Source organism: Dreissena polymorpha, chromosome 1 (genome assembly GCF_020536995.1).
Source record: "Dreissena polymorpha isolate Duluth1 chromosome 1, UMN_Dpol_1.0, whole genome shotgun sequence".
In the NCBI taxonomy this organism is placed as follows: domain Eukaryota; kingdom Metazoa; phylum Mollusca; class Bivalvia; order Myida; family Dreissenidae; genus Dreissena; species Dreissena polymorpha.
Window position 1 is genome coordinate 5,211,920 of NC_068355.1, and position 16,287 is coordinate 5,228,206.

Below are 16,287 nucleotides of genomic sequence, written 5' to 3' on the forward strand. Positions count from 1 at the left end.
CGGTCCCAATTGAATAAGTTTTTATCCTGCTATTTTTCCATCTAAGGAAATTATTTAATATGTAACTTATATCATTATTAAGTAAAATATACTTTCATTATAATTTTTTATGTGTGAAATATACATGATTGAATAATCTTTTAAATTTTATTACTTAAATTAGTAATTATATTTTCCTTCTATATCTTACTTTCTTTGACTTAAACACGCATGGTTTACTTTTAAAAATGCATGATAATCTCTTTATCTCTTGTACTTAGCATGTCAGTTTGTTTACTATTGTGTGCCAGCTTAATTTTCGTATATTACTTGAATATGTAGTATTTAATATGTGAATATATTTGTCTATAGTGATAACTTATTATCATGTGGTTTGTTACTAAAAAATATAAGCTTAAGTGTAGAACGTAATGCCAGGGGTCACTCTCTTTCACAGCGTTGAATTAGGGGACGAACGACAAATCTGCTAGGAGAATGGTCAGGGGTTTCGTTTAACTATTCGTGTTGAGTAACCTTTAAGCGACCAATCAATATCTTTGGGACGCCATTTAAAAAAGGGCAATCATGAACTTGTTTAATAAAACATAACATTTGAAATGGATAAAAATCGAAGGAAAGGTAACACTAAATATAACACGTTTTCGCTTGATGCATATTTGAGTAACTTTTTACACTGGGGCGTTCAACCGGGGAAAGACTAAAACAAAATGGTGGAAGATTTATCGATAGAGAATTTTGCTCGTCTCTGACAGTCTGACTCTGAGTCTGTCTAGACTCAAGTCCAACATGTTTAAAAATATAAATAATAAAGCTACTTTTAATATTGGTAATATTTGGTTCCTTAGAATATAGCCTTTATTAAATCCCTCTAAATTCTTTGCGCGCCCTCAAAATCTGTCCTGGCTGTTGTATTCACAGGGATCTTTAGGTAAAAAATACTCTATTATACTATATACGATATATACAAGGGATACAACTGTCAAATTTTGTGCACAACATCATGGTCTGAACAATAGCAAAAAAATCGCTTCCAAAAGCAATACTTACACCAAAAAAAACTGTATAACAATAGCTAAAACATTTATCTATCAGATAATAACTATGTTTATAGCAGTAAAAGTGTTCATAGTTGTGTTTGAAACGAAAGTTTCATGAAAAACGGTAAAATTTTCGAAATGCGACACAGGTGTGCACACCCACTTTGACACATTTTGTTTCATAATTTAATAATTACAGAGAAGTTTAGCAAATTTTACCTTGTTTTATTATCCATAGACACTTTATTAATCAAAGTAGACACCTTCCATAATTGCATGTAACTGCATATATGTAAAACACCGTAAATATTAAATTTGTTTACATTTCTACTATCTTCAAGGATTTGTATGCAATTTGTCAGGTAATGTTACGTGGAACGTAAATGGCTGGATTTATTACTGCAGTGGAATTTCAACCAATCAAATCGCATGTTAGAAATACATGTGAACTATCCAAAATGAAAGTAAAACATTGTCATTGTGAAATTGAAGCAGATTGATATGAATTTCTAGCAAAATATGCTCACTAAATAGTAATTATGTTCTATTTTACTATGAAAAAAAACTATCCAAGGAATATGTACCAGCAAAAGAGCTTTATAACAAAGGAATACGAAAATTACTTCTAGAATTCTCAGTTTTCAGCTGTGCACACCTGTGTCCAAGTAAGGATTTTTGAGCATTTTGAATGAAACTTTCTCTCTTAGTTCAATACATTTTAATTGGTGTATTTATTGCGTTTGGAAGCAAATTTTGCGCTATTGTTTACACCATGGTTGCAGTTTTTTTTCCTTCTTTGGGACCCGCCGAAAATCGGCCCTTTCCCCTCGGATTTTTTTTCCCCCTCAGCTGGTAAAATTTCCCCTAGATTTCATTTTCCCCTAAAAAAAAAAAAAAAAATTTTTTTTTTTGTTCTTTTCTTTTTTCCTTTAAATATATAAGTTATCCTGATCCACCGTAGAAACTAGAAAAATCTTGCATAATTAAATTATCTGTTGCCTTGAATTTGTTTTAAAAACAGTAAAATATGTTAAATTGATTATTTTAGACTTTGCTTATTTTCCCCAAGATCCAGCTTTTCACACAATTTTTTCCCCCAAAATTCGACGTTTCGCGCGATTTTTTCCCCCTCAAAAAAGGCCAGGCCCTTTCCCCAAAATCAGATAAAAACCACTGGGTTGTGTGCAGGAATGTTCACAGTTGTATCCCTTGTATATATATGTAGTATAATAGAATATTTTTACTTAACGGTCCCTATGGTTGTATTAGCTTTAGAAACTTGTGCTGCGAATGGATTAGATAATGAATTTTCATAGGATAATGAATTTTCATACAGCATACAGTTTATATAGTATTGACATACCTGTACGCTGAAGCGAACCCCGTATCGAAAGTCAACCAGAGTCGTAACATATTTATGTCACGCTATAAATCAAAGAAAGCTCATTTTCTTGGATACATTTCTACATATATTGGTGAATGAATATTAAATTACTGCATCGGGGAATATTTTAAGGTTCAAATGTTTCAAATGCATCTTACAGTAGATGAAAATAACTGCCATCAGTCTGAAATTCACAATTTTGACGCCATTGTCGCTTTGTCACGTGACGAGTTTTCATTTGGATACTTTCGGATCGACCTTGACATTTTTTGCTGAAATTGTAAACATTACTTTCGTTTTCTGAAATCTATTATTTTTGATTAACAACTTACGTCTGGTGGATTATAAGACTGATTTCAGTGTGAATCAGGTAGTTTTAAGTAATATGCACTTTGTATTAACACTACCATTTGTTTACAAAACAAGCCAGAATAATCTAAAATACCGGGAAATGTCATTCTGAATTTGAAAACACCTGAGCACATGGTATGTTACTAAAAATAGAAATTACGTCATATGACCGTGAAATCTCGGGAGATTCGCATTTCAAGAAAGTCTGTCACATCGCTGTTTTTCTCGATATGTAAGAGCAGAATAGATAAATTGATTGCCAACACTGGCAACCATCTTTAGTATTAAGGTTGCCCAGCAAAGACTCACAAGCCCAGTATGATGTTTATGTAGTGTCATATGTATGTAGGACCTCTTTGAAATATAATAAAAGATAACTAAACAACAACTTTGCTTAATTGACAAATTAATGATTAACTCACAGTAGCCAATTTCATTAAATGTTTAATTGCACTGAATTGTTTAAAGCTAAAAAAAGCAAGTTGCCCATCCAGACTACTAACTTTTGAATTTGTGTTGCCCAGGACAAAATGTACTGGCCCTGGGCTCACAGGCAACCACTAATTTCCAACCCTGATATGTATGTTTCAGAAGGAAAACGAACCTTAAGATTTGCCAAGAGTTAACAACCTTTCCTTTCTTAACTTAACATTGTACAAAATTTTCATTTAAAATGCCTTATGAATCTTGTGACAAAAAAGAACAAGTCAAGAGTAAAGTTATTGCTACTTAACACGAGGAGAAAATAAAAGACACATACATTCATCTTTGATTCAACTTTTGAACCATAGAAATACCTATAAAAAAAAATTCCTATGAAATAGGATATTCAAGCATAAAGTTCATTGGTATGACATGTTGCCAAAATTGTAAGAAAAAAAGATTTTGACTGAATTCTATTTCAGGTGAAAGTAGGAACAGCTTGCTTTCTTCTCTCTTTGGAAGATAACACCAATGAAGGAAAGAAAACTTGTTCGGCTTTCTTAAAAAGATGGTCCAGCTATGGTAAAATATTTTTCATTCTTTTCAAACAAAAGTTTACAAAGCTATAAGCCTATTAATCATATTAATGGCTTCTTGGTTACAGTAACATTAAAAAATTGTACAATAAAACGTTATTTTGTATTTTTAGCTCTACTGGCCATAGGCCAGAAGAGCTTATGGTATGGCATGGTTTCTGTCTGTCTGTGTGCGCGTTAGACTTTCTCTTGTTTATCCGATAAAGTCCACATTTTTCATCCGATTCTTTTCAAACTTGTCCAGTGTGTTGATATTAATGAGGACTCTAACCCTATGGAAAATGGGTTACATCAGAGTAAAAAGTCCAGAATTAACTCCCCTTGAATTTTAGAAAATTGTGAAATAAGGCTTGTTTACGAAATTAAGTCCACAGTTTTTATCCAATCATTTCCCGACTTGCACAGTGTCTTTATCTGAATGATGAGTCAAACCCTATCAAAAACAATTGGAAAAATGTGGGAATCATATTAAAAAATATTCCAACCAAATGAAGTTCCATTTTTCAGTTATTTTATATGCAGTGAGTGTCCGTGTACAGGTTCAGTTGTTCAGACTTAAACAACTCAATTTTAAATGAACTCCTTCACAAAATATGATAAAATCACAATATCTGGTTCTGTAGTTTACAATAAAATGTTTTTATTGCAGTTCAGTCAACCACATCAGATTCAGAGGACAATATGCCAAGTAGTGATGATTCCTTCACTGGTATGCTTTATAATTTCAGGGCTTTTTTTAGCAACTTTGGAAACATGTACTTTACCCTTTAAAATTGATAATTCCAGTGTCAATTTACCCCAAATTGAGAAAATATTAGTAAAACTAAATGAATTGATGGATAAATTGTTTTTGATAAATGATTTTATTGGTAATTTCAACATGTTAGTCCTTTATATACACTGGAAGTCTCATATTTTCTGAACTTTTTCAAATCAACCTATTGGGATATTTTGTGTGGGGGATTTGGGAAAAAATGAGTTTTCCTATTGATAATATTGCTAATAGTGGCTATAAAATCAGCTGAACAAAGCCTGAATTCTTTTATTTACACTGAATTATTTATTTTTATAATTTTTCAATTTACAAACAAAGGAACTGCTAAATGAACTTAATGTTTTTTTTGCAAGAATAAAGCATATGTTTAATGGTGACCCATGATTTAACCACTTGTGTCATTGCAGATAGTTTTAAATTTATAAAGAAGTGTGCTTCAAAATTGCTTTATTTTAACAGTTTGTATTCATACCATCCATAATGTTGTGCTGGATTTTTCAAGCACATAAATATATGCAAAAAACCCCACACAGTTGCATTTAAAAAATATTTTGTCTGCTCCATAAAGATACAAAAAAATTGAATATTTGTCCTCAAAAATAAAACTAGCGAGCGAAATAAACAAAAATGCATGAATGGTGTGAGGGGGCGTAAAGTGAATGGGTATTCATTCTATAGTTTTTTAAACAGAGTCTTTAACTGATGTGCCAGAGCTTTCTTTGGGTGATGGAGTTGAGACGTTGATAAAGGCACAGGATTCTTCTACGAAAGGTACCAGTAATAATATAGATTTTGCATTGTAGCACTAGATTTTTTTTTAAATTTCTTTTAATCAAAGAAAATCTGATTACCAAATCAGTTCAGCCCAAAAATCACTGTTGTTTAAAAGAAATTGATCTATTAAGACCCTTTTTTACTGCAATTAAATAACTATTGGGATTTATACACTCAATCAGAGCTTCCTTAATTGGGCAGAAAGATAATTTTGTGAATCAAGTTATTTTTTTCACCCAATTGGGAACATGTCCGTTGCCATTCGAAAATTTTCGCGCCCTGAAATCACCAAATTGGGTAAAATCAAGTTGTGAATTGTAACAATTGAAGAATGTTTTTTTTACTTTGTTTAACTTGTTTAACTTTTGGCAGCTTTTATTAACACAGGAAAGCTACATAAACTTTTATTCACAGTCTTGCACAAACAACATTCGACCAAAACACAGATTGTTACAGACATAGTTCTCTGCTTTTATTTGCTTTAAATATATCAAGCTGGCATCTTTCTGGGCTGATGAGAGTCCAGACACCCCCAGGCTTCATAGCCTCATCACTAGACTACTGTCATCTTCGACAATTTTTTTGCATTGTACTGAGGGGAAAAGGTGGACTAAACAGACGCTTAACTTTTTACGAAGCAAAGATCGCTAAACAAGTTGCTTTTGACTTATCTAGGCTTTTAAATTTTGTTCATTAATATATTGCGACTCATCGCGAATATTGTCGAAAGCGTCAGAAAATTCAGACGGGTTTATATATTGCCGGAACATACACGTATTTAATGTGCAAATTTAACGTTAAATGTTTAAACCAGTCAATGATTGAGAAGTAAAATGGGCAGCAAGTTGAAACAGTCTCGAAATACATCAAGTTGGCGATTTCGGGGAATTGTTTACTCGATTTTGTTGCAGTTTTTTTTGAAATTGGGATGGGTCTGGTTCATTTTGGGAACGGGTCCATAGGTCATTTGGAACAAGTCCGTTTACCGTATCTGTCCATAGAAGGAAAAATAACACTAGCTTCTGTCTCTACCATACATAATCTGGCTATTGAAAAGTTTGTAAGATCAAGTTTCTGAAATCTCGACAATGCTGTGTTTACTTGTAATTTATATTTCAACGTGTTAGGCAATGAACAATGACAATTTGCTGAAAAACAATAAGTAACACTAACAAGTACTACTTTGTTTCAGACACTTATGAGAATGAAGCACAAAAGATGTTTTTGTTCATCAACATTTTTTTAGGAATATTTGATGTCCATATTGAAAATCTCATCCCACCTTCGCCAAAAAGAGCATCAAGACTGCTGGACCTTGAACACGTGAAGTTTTTAATGGACTCTTTTCAAAGTGGAGTTTTTCAACAACTTACAATCCTGGTTGGAATGGTCCCTGACGATTGTGACCCGTCGAAATTAAAGATGAAAGGTATATATTCGAGCACTATTTTATATATTTAGCTCACCACAGTACAAAGTTCACAGTGTGAGTTATTGTGACAAGTCTTTGTCTTTCATCAGATGTGTTTTGGGATTTACCTTGTAATTCCAGAGTTATGCCCCATATTTTTACTGAAACTTATCTATTTTTGTCAACTTTTTGCCGTCCAGAGCTGATATTTCAATAACTATAATATTGCATCCAATTTCCTTAAGCTTTTAAATCAATGTCTATCATCATACATTGTACTGCAGTTTTGCATGTGTAAAGTTTGTAAAGATTGTCCTGATAACTTCAGCGTTATGCCCCCTTCTGTGACTTTAATCAATATAATCAATAAATGTTGAAACCCTTTTTTTTTGTGTCCAGAGCTGTTTCTGTTTAAATATTGGATGTAATTTTACGAAACTTAAAATAAATGTGTATTATTTAGACAATAGCACACGACAGAGCTGGGCTGGACGTCTATAATCGGCCTGCTGCCGACATAACAGCTTTGTTGAATCTCGATTTTATTGATCACTGTTGGCTAAGGCTGAATCTGGACGCCATTTTGTTCAGTAAAAGTCGCGCGATTCCATTCTTTTCTGATATGAAAAATCAGCCCGGCTCAGCGGGCTGATATAATTTATATTGGCCCGCTAGAGATGAATAACGGCCCTGTCGCGAAGTCATTTTGTTACTATTTATAGTTATGATATGTGATATACTGCAATAGTGCACATACAATTGTGTTGGAATAGCCTTGGTACTTCCAGAGTTTTGCCCCCTTTATTTATCAAAATTGAAGAGTAGATTAGTAACTTCCATGGACTTACAGTCACATTACTACTGAAAATGAACGAACATTTTGTATAATATTTCGTAAAATAACGTATAGTAAACAACGAAACATAGTGTTCATTTTTACTTTAGACAATTGCCGAATTTTCAATGCCAGATGTGGTCTGGTAAAATAGATGCTCGTTTTTATTATTATTTTGCATATATAATGCCATCTTCATTTCCCACAACAATATGTATTATTTATACGCACATAAACACTAACAGGGTACCATTTAAGTGTTTCTGTTTCCTATGAATAGATCTATTTGCAGTAAAAATAAAAAAGGAATAAATTGTGTCACAAATAAATAAGAACGAGCATTTTGTTTCTTCAAAGATCTATGTAATAATACCACATCTAGAGTTGAATTTTTGCTATTGCTTAAAGGAACACTGATTGTTTTGGTTTTACAAAATACTTTACTAATTTTTGTTGATTTTGAGCGTTATAGAGGGTTAAATATAAAAATAGAGATATACTTATGATGAGCAGATTTAAGACAGTATTTAACTATTAGAGACCGGTGAAATAATGTTTTTTTTATATTCTAAATGCTGCTTGGTGATCTTATTCTGTTAAACTAGTACATTGCATTTTGTCAACTTACAATGATATCATGGAACTGCAGGTGCCGGACAGGTTGAGACCCTTGGAGGGAACCACACAAGGGAAGCCCTTCAGGGTCTTCTAAGGCGTGGTCTCGCAACTATAACCACAGTCAAAATGAATATTTATTCAGCCCTGTCAACATGCACAGCCTTGACGGTGGGTTGGCAGCACAATGTTTGCTTGCAGGAGAAGCAAAAGCCTCTAAGCTTCATTGACAAGGTGAGGCTTATGAGACAGGTTCGCCCATCAATGCACATGTCACCAACGGATATGAAGGCTTGGAAAGAAACTCTTTCTTCCTTCTTTCATGTGAAGGTATAGTTACACTTATATAATGGAAGGGTCTGAAATGTGCATTCTCATGCTTATATAGTATGGTTTGACCAAGACACAGTTTTTCTTTGAATTATTTAGATTTGAATCAATGAACAGACGCATCAGTTGGATTGGCATTTGACTACCTGCTAACTTATGAATGACTGTTGAATGGTTTGACATTTAATAAATATAAATAAACACCATTTTGATGAAAAATACTTATGTAGGCATTGACAATATTATAATCTTAACATAGTTGGTGCACATTAAAATTGTCTGCAAAAAGCAATACCAATCCTTAAGCAAGCACGTTGAGAGACTTTATTATAGTTTAACCCTTGGCGGGCGGCATCCACAGCAGTGTCCGCTCTCTAATTGAAATAGTTTTCATCCGATCTTCACCAAACTTGGTCAGAAGTTGTGTCTAGACAATATCTAGGTCAAGTTCGAATATGGGTCATGTCGGGTCAAAAAATAGGTCACCGGGTCACTTAGTGCATTTCAAGAATTAAGCATGATGTCCGCTCTCTAATTGAAGTAGTTTTCATCTGATCTTCACCAAATTTGGTCAGAAGTTGTGTCTAGATGATATGCAAGTCAAGTTCGAATATGGGTCATGCTGGGTCAAAAATGAGGTCACAAGGTCACATAGTGCATTTCATGTGTTTGGTGTCCGCTCTCTAATTGAAGTAGTTTTTATCTGATCTTCACCAAATTTAGTCAGATGTTGCATCTAAATGATATCTAGGTCAAGTTCAAAAAAGGGTCATGCCGGGTCAATAAATAGGTCTAGAGGTCACTTACTGCATTTCAAGCATTGAGCATGGTGACCAAAACCTACAAACGGGCGTATCTTGTGACAGTTTGGCACTCTTGTTCAAATTTGACTTTTCTGCTATGCAATTGTGTACAATATTTGGAGTAATATAATGGGCATTGTTCACTGTTGAAAGAATTAACAGGTCAAAAGAGTTAGTTAAAATGTGGTTACTGACCAATTATCTGCAACTCATCTTGCTACCAGTTGTTTATAAAAAAAATATATCCAATATTTTACATTGGACAGTCCTCTAAGTTGATTATGCAAAGCGTTATTATTTATAGTTTTGTATACTGAATGGTTATCATTATTCATGATTTACAGGACATCAGAAGATTCCAGAATTCGTATGGACTGCATATGAAGATGGCTCAGCTTGAACAGAGAGTTTGGGCCATTGTGGAGGAAGTCTCAGGTGATGCAGTGAAAATCACTGAAAAATTCTTCAGACCACTCTTGAAAATTCAATCAACCGAGGATATTGAGTCGTGTCTGAACATTCTGCGAAGCAAAGGATTAGCTGAATATAACAACAAAATGTAAGAATTAATTGTGAATTTACAAAACTGTAACAGACTTTAAAATTTTCATTGTATTTCTTATAACGCAAGTGGGAGTGGTGTTATGGGAACAAGCTTATTTATTTATCAATTGATGATTTTCAGGCATAATTTTGCCAGACCTGCCTTGTGTGATCTTGACATATTTGTCACAATGATTGTTTGATGTTTTTTGTGCTGTTAATCCGGACAATGCTTGTCTAGAGAGCTACTCTGTCATTAGTAGGCACAATATCAAATAATTTGACAGTGGCTTTGTCAAAAATCAACCAAATTTACTGCATTTTATTTAAACTCAATGTCTTTAGCTGAAGGGTATCATCTTATTTGAATTATTATAGGAAAGATTGTAAATGTGAATATTAATTTTTTTTAAGAAATAATAGACTGGTAGGCATTAGTTATTGCTGCATGAGTGGCTTGATTGCAACAACAGAACAACACACTGTTTGTGTAACCCAAATTAAGAACAATTCATTGTTGATTATTTAAATACTTACAGGTTTGTATTTATAATTTACCTGTATTTCAAGGTAATAAATGAGAACTTTTATATAAGCCCCCATCCTCCATTTCAGCGGATTAAATATACACATGAATATGCCATTACAATTTAAATAAAATGTTGGGTTATTTATAAACCTACTTTCAAAGCATTCAAAGCCGTAAGTGTTTTGTTGCAGAATCAACCACAAAACTTCCTATTATGTCAATAGCAAAGAAGTTGCCATGGTAGAATTATAAATAATGAATTTTTTTTGTGCGAGTTATGAATACTACTAATTCTAATTTGGGACAGGTGCTCAAACGCTTTTACAGTACTATGTACTGTGTATGTAAGTTTTTTCTTACATTGCTTGATTGGTTAACCCCAAACAGTGTTTTAATAAGTAGTTTCTCTGTATGTACCTTTTAAAAAAGGGGTTGTTATATTTGCTCTGTTTTCATTTTTATAATTTCACAAGCATGTTGAGGCACCTGTGTCGCGGGACGTTTTTAAAGCCCAGGGGTTTTTATCTTACTTTGGGGAAAGGGCCTGGCATTTTTTGAGGGGAAAAATAATCGTGCGAAATGCTGAATTTTGGGAAAAAAATCACGCAAAACACCGGATTTTGGCGGAAATAAGGAAAGTTTTAAATAATCAATTTAACATATTTTGCTGTTTTTATAACAAATTCAAGGCATCAGATAATTTAATTATGCAATATGTTATAATTTCTACACTGGATCAGGTTAACTTATGAATTTAAAGGTTAAAAAAATAAAAATTTAAGGGAAAAAATCAAGTCTGGGGGAAAATTTGCCTGCTGAGGGGAAACAAATCCGAGGGGAAAGGGCCATTTTACGGTGGGTCCCAAAGAAAGAAAAAAAGCCCTGAAGCCACAGACAATGTAAAACATGTTGGTGTTGTATATATTTGAAGTTAATTTTTGATTATTTTTTAGAAAGGAATTTTTGGGATCCAGACCACTTACATAAAAAAGAAAGCAAACTGACCTGGAAGATGATGCCAATGAGGAATGTTCAAACACTTCTGAGGGACTCCTTGTAAGTTAATTAATTTCCTTTATTGTGTAACAGAAACATGAGCAAATAAATAAATAAATAATGCAAGTATTAAGAAAGGCCTTGTGTTTGATTGGAAATCAGGTAAATGATGTTAAAATGAAAAAGTATTTGATCTTTTAAATAGCCTGACAAAGCATTTTGAGAACATTACCTGTGAAATTGGGAAGTTGTGCATTAATTTTCCTTGTGAGAATAAAAAAAGTTTGTTTGCATGGCAAAAAAAAACAACTTCAGAATTTTTTTTTGGGGGGAACATGAAACTACTATTAAAATCGGCAGAAGAAGGGTCTGCTCATAGATCAATATATTAACTTGTACTTCTAGGAGAAGTACAGCAAGGTAGTTGATGAGCTTCAAATGATGAAGGACAAATGTTCCAAACTGGAAACGGAAAACTCAGAATTGAGGCGTCAACTGACAGAGCGTAAGTGCATATATTTCTTATAATATTCTTGAACACTTAATGAATGACTCTTTTTTATAAATGATAACTATTTCTTGACTTACAGAGTTTCGAATAATTCACAAAAACTGGTTTAAGACCACTTTGAGTGAACACACATCTTCTTATGCCAACCCCATTAATTTGCCTAATATTTCAATGTTTTCAAACCTGAATATGCAGTTTGAGTTATTAGGCATAGACACAAATGTCCAGGCTTCAAGTACCAAATAACCTCATAAAGACCCTGTTTGAGACACCAGTGACAGTTGATCAGATATAAGTTGACATACATTGACACTTGATCATAAGTGAGTTATCCTGATTTATATGTAATAAATATTTTTATGCACCCCTTCGGAGAAGAGGGGGAATATTGTTTTGCACATGTCAGTCGGTCTGTTTGTTGGTCGGTTTGTCGGTCCATCTGACAGAGGACCCCTATTGATTTTCAGGTCACTAGGTCAAGGTCACAGTGGTTCGGGATGATAACTCAAGAATGCTTAGGCCTTGATCATGAAACTTCATTGGTACATTGATCATGACTGGCAGATGACCGGTATTGATTTTCAGGTCACTAGGTCAAAGTTAAAGGTCACAATGGCCTGGCTGCCACTACAATGAACTGCCCATTTGGAGAGCATGCGTGTTTTACAAACAGCACTTGTTTTTCCATGTTCTGTAATATATTTCTATTAAATTTTTCTGGTTATTCAATTGTCAAGTTAAAGGGATCTTTTCACGCTTTGGTAAATTTACAAAATTGAAAAAAGTTGTTTCAGATTCGCAAATTTTCGTTTTAGTTATGATATTTGTGAGGAAACAGTAATACTGAACATTTACCATGGTCTTATATACCCATTATATGCATCTTTTGACGATTTTAAAACCTAAAAATTATAAAGCGTTGCAACGCGAAACGATTGAATAATTTGGAGAGTTCTGTTTTTGTCGTTAAATTTTGTGAAACTACGAAGATTGCGTAAATAACGTATAAAATATATCAAGGATGTGTAATCGGCGGAATAGCTCAGTAGGCTAAAGCGTTTTTACTTCAGGACTCTGGTAGGACTCCAGGGGTCACTGGTTCGAAACCTGGTCCGGGCAATGTTGTTTTCCTTTTTTTAATTTTATTCTTGATTTCTTACTGGAGCTTTTACGATCCAATGTTTACATTTATCGATATAAAGCATTTAATGAATAAGTTAAAAAATGCCAAAATCTGTGAAAAGGCCCCTTTAATGCTAATAGAAGTATTCTTTCCCACAATTATCCTAAGATTTAGACATAAACAACAGTTTTCACAATTTATCTATCGTTTATTGTTTGTTCACCCATTGAAATACATAATTTGGGTATAATTTAAAAAATGTGCTAAAATGATGACGACACGGTGGTCTGCTCAACTTGTCACCTGTCCCAAATAAAACCATGAATAGTTGTACTATCAAGATGATCATTTTTTTATGGTCCATTTCTCAGAGACTGTCAAAGACATTTGGTTCAACTTAGGTATTCATGTTTACCAATTAAAAATGCATCTCAGTTCTCAAGGGCAAATAAGCCTAAATTGAATCATTAGGGCTATGAATTAGCGAGAGTCCAGTAGCCATGGGCCCTAAAACTTGAGCTGGGCTCATAAAGATAAGAACACACTTGGGAGAATGGGTTAAAGTTTTAGTTTTATAACCTGTTCTCATAATTATGGCCCATTTTCATGTTGTAAATTTCATTGTTTATTGACCCTATTGTTGAGGACAATTTCTATAAAAAATGGAAATAGATATTTGGTCATAGTCAAGTATTCTTGTTTATTGTCACAAAGTGAACATATATATCAATGGCAGATAAACCTTGATATTATTTTGCTAAATGTGTGCCCCATTTTGAACATTGAGTGTTGGAGTGTCACTGGTAACATTTACTTTACATGGACAGTTAACCTTAATACTATTACTAATGATTTCCTCTTCTCTACCCAACACTCGGACAAGTGGATGACACTGTCTGCAGATGGCTCATGCTCGGTAGTTCATCAATTCAGTTCAGGGTCTTTTATTCTATCTGAAAACAGATTGCTCGAAATCCAAGGAAAATTCATCAAAGGACAAAGAAATTGAAGCATTCTGGAGATTTGAAGACGGACGAGAGGAATGGTTGCCGGCCAAATTGATCCGAAAATATGCTAACGGTCATTTTAAACATAATAAAATATTTTACGAATAATGTACAATTTTCAAGTGAGATGAACAAAATCCCATATGATACTGACCATGTACAAAATTAAGCTTTAATTACTGTGAATAAATTATCAGTTGTAAGTTCCCTACCGGTATGCCCAGAGGGAACTATAGGATATATCAAAACAACACTGACAATGTTGCTGACAATTTTGTAATGGTATTTTGACCAGTAGGGGAATTTTGCATTGCATGCAATGATAATCTTGTTTATATTGTGAAACTCAACATATAAACCCTTTTTTCTGTTCTTGTCTGTTTGTCAAAAGCTGACAGCATGCATATTTTCAACTAGTAAAGTGACTGTTAGTTTTAAAAACACCTTGCTTAAAAGGTACACTTTTAGAATCATAGTGAAATATTTATATATATTACATAACTTTATTAATAACTAACTGCTTTATTATACCCCACCACAGGCGTTTGGTATTGCAGTAATGTCTGTCACACTTTTTTGTTGTGCAACTCCTTATTCATTTCTCATTCATTAAACATAAAAATACAGAATGATTATCATCAAGAACTGCCACTCATATCGTGAGGGTTGGCGATTGAAATTAATTAAAGAGAGTTATTATTTTGTGTAGATTTTATGTTACTTATCCATATTGCTGTACAATTTATTCATAAGCAGTGAATTGTACCATTTCAACTTAAACAGATATTCATAAATTGCTGTAGTCCATCTTGTTTTGGCAATTTTTTCCCGTTCACTCATTGAACCTATAGCAGGGATTTGTCTGTCAGACACCCTTCAATTATGTAAGTGACAATTTAAACATGCAAAGACATTTCACATCACACAACAACTGTGTTTGATATTTCAAATTGACAATCATATTGGTTATTTCTGGCTATGAAAACATGAATGGTATATTTATGCAGTTTCTTTATATATCCCATTGTGAGTACCAAACTATAGTTTTCCAGCAAAACTTTGTACATTTAACTCTGCAGTATCAATTGCTATGAGTACTAATGCTATAATTTAAAAGACATAATTAATAACCATATGATTATCATATCGCCTGGCTGTATAACAGCATTCAAATTCTTACATTTCAAGATGTCTTTTATTCAGGAGAGTGTTCAGTCCAGTACTCTGATGGAGTTAGTAGAGTGAGGTCCTCATGGGTGAGAGAGGTGGGACAGATGTAAGGTCATCCTATTGCCACATCTAGAAGCTATACCTATTTTCTCAAGACTAAAAATGTCGTGAACTTAAAATAAATGTTGATATCAATATATGCAACCAGAGTACATATTAAGGCACTTGATGTTATTTTTCTGAATGATTGAAGTCAGGTTTCTCATACTAAGACATTTCCCTGTCAAGTTATGGAATTAACTTAAATTTTATGGTGTGAAATTTCTGTTTTATAAAAAAATGCATAGATAATTTTTATCAAATTGTGAGACTGATAGCTTCATTTTTTTTATCAAATCATGCAAACGATTGCCCTTTTTTTGAAGTAAAAAAAAACAACATGAATTTTACATCACACTGATGATCATATTTCAAGTGTAAGCATTATTCTACATCTTTTTCTTCAGTTTAATGTTGGAATTGAATAGTCTCTAATCAACAATTTTATTCTCTTTACTGCACTTTTGTTTATGTGCATTATCCAAAGAATGTTTGAATTCCATTTTGAAATGCTTGATGAGAACTTGTCTTTTCACTTAGGTATATGCTTTTTTCATTATTGGTTTTGTTCAGTGGTGGTGGTCATATTCTTCTTATGTCATTTCGGTCAGTAGAATATGGGACTTGTATATAACAGTTTATATGTTAGAATGGTTTATGAGATTATTTTAAATAAACTATTTTTGAATTTCTTTCGCTATATAAACAAAAGTTAATTAAAGAGATTTCACGTTTCTTACTGTTGCAATCAATTTAATATCTTAAAATAACCTGAGATCTTTTAAGAAACTAGACAATAAATAAGTTCTAATGGTGAACAATTCATATTCAGTCAGCCTTTGTAAGCCATTGTAACTGTGAATGTGTTCATGTGCATTATTCTAACATTTTTTCGATTTCGGTTTAGAAATGCTTTGTATGAACTTGTCTTCATTTTAAAATGCTTAATTAAAATTGATTTTGTTAATTTGTGAT

The 16,287-nt window shown here is 33.1% G+C and overlaps 1 protein-coding gene and 1 long non-coding RNA gene across 2 annotated transcripts; both read left to right on the forward strand.

Moving 5' to 3' along the window:
* The first annotated feature begins 558 nt into the window (after window positions 1-558).
* On the forward strand, window positions 559-5,321 carry LOC127869226 (uncharacterized). The gene is made up of 4 exons (XR_008044480.1): window positions 559-618; window positions 3,678-3,777; window positions 4,441-4,500; window positions 5,257-5,321. It is a non-coding gene; the product is annotated as an uncharacterized LOC127869226 (long non-coding RNA).
* An 852-nt stretch (window positions 5,322-6,173) lies between these two features.
* Window positions 6,174-12,228, forward strand: LOC127864908 (uncharacterized). Its single transcript, XM_052404799.1, has 7 exons — window positions 6,174-6,210; window positions 6,587-6,769; window positions 8,236-8,531; window positions 9,679-9,893; window positions 11,360-11,462; window positions 11,808-11,907; window positions 12,115-12,228. Exons 1-5 carry the CDS (start codon window positions 6,174-6,176, stop codon window positions 11,391-11,393), a joined length of 765 nt encoding a protein of 254 aa, XP_052260759.1. The 3' UTR covers window positions 11,394-11,462; window positions 11,808-11,907; window positions 12,115-12,228.
* Window positions 12,229-16,287: the final 4,059 nt, after the last annotated feature.

Excerpts from the sequence above, each read along its gene's own strand:
- LOC127864908 (XM_052404799.1), top strand. The coding sequence starts at position 6,174 with ATGGGCAGCAAGTTGAAACAGTCTCGAAATACATCAA. Across the intron at positions 6,770-8,235 it reads GTCGAAATTAAAGATGAAAG|GTGCCGGACAGGTTGAGACC; the intron begins GTATATATTCGA and ends ATGGAACTGCAG. Across the intron at positions 9,894-11,359 it reads GCTGAATATAACAACAAAAT|AAAGGAATTTTTGGGATCCA; the intron begins GTAAGAATTAAT and ends ATTATTTTTTAG.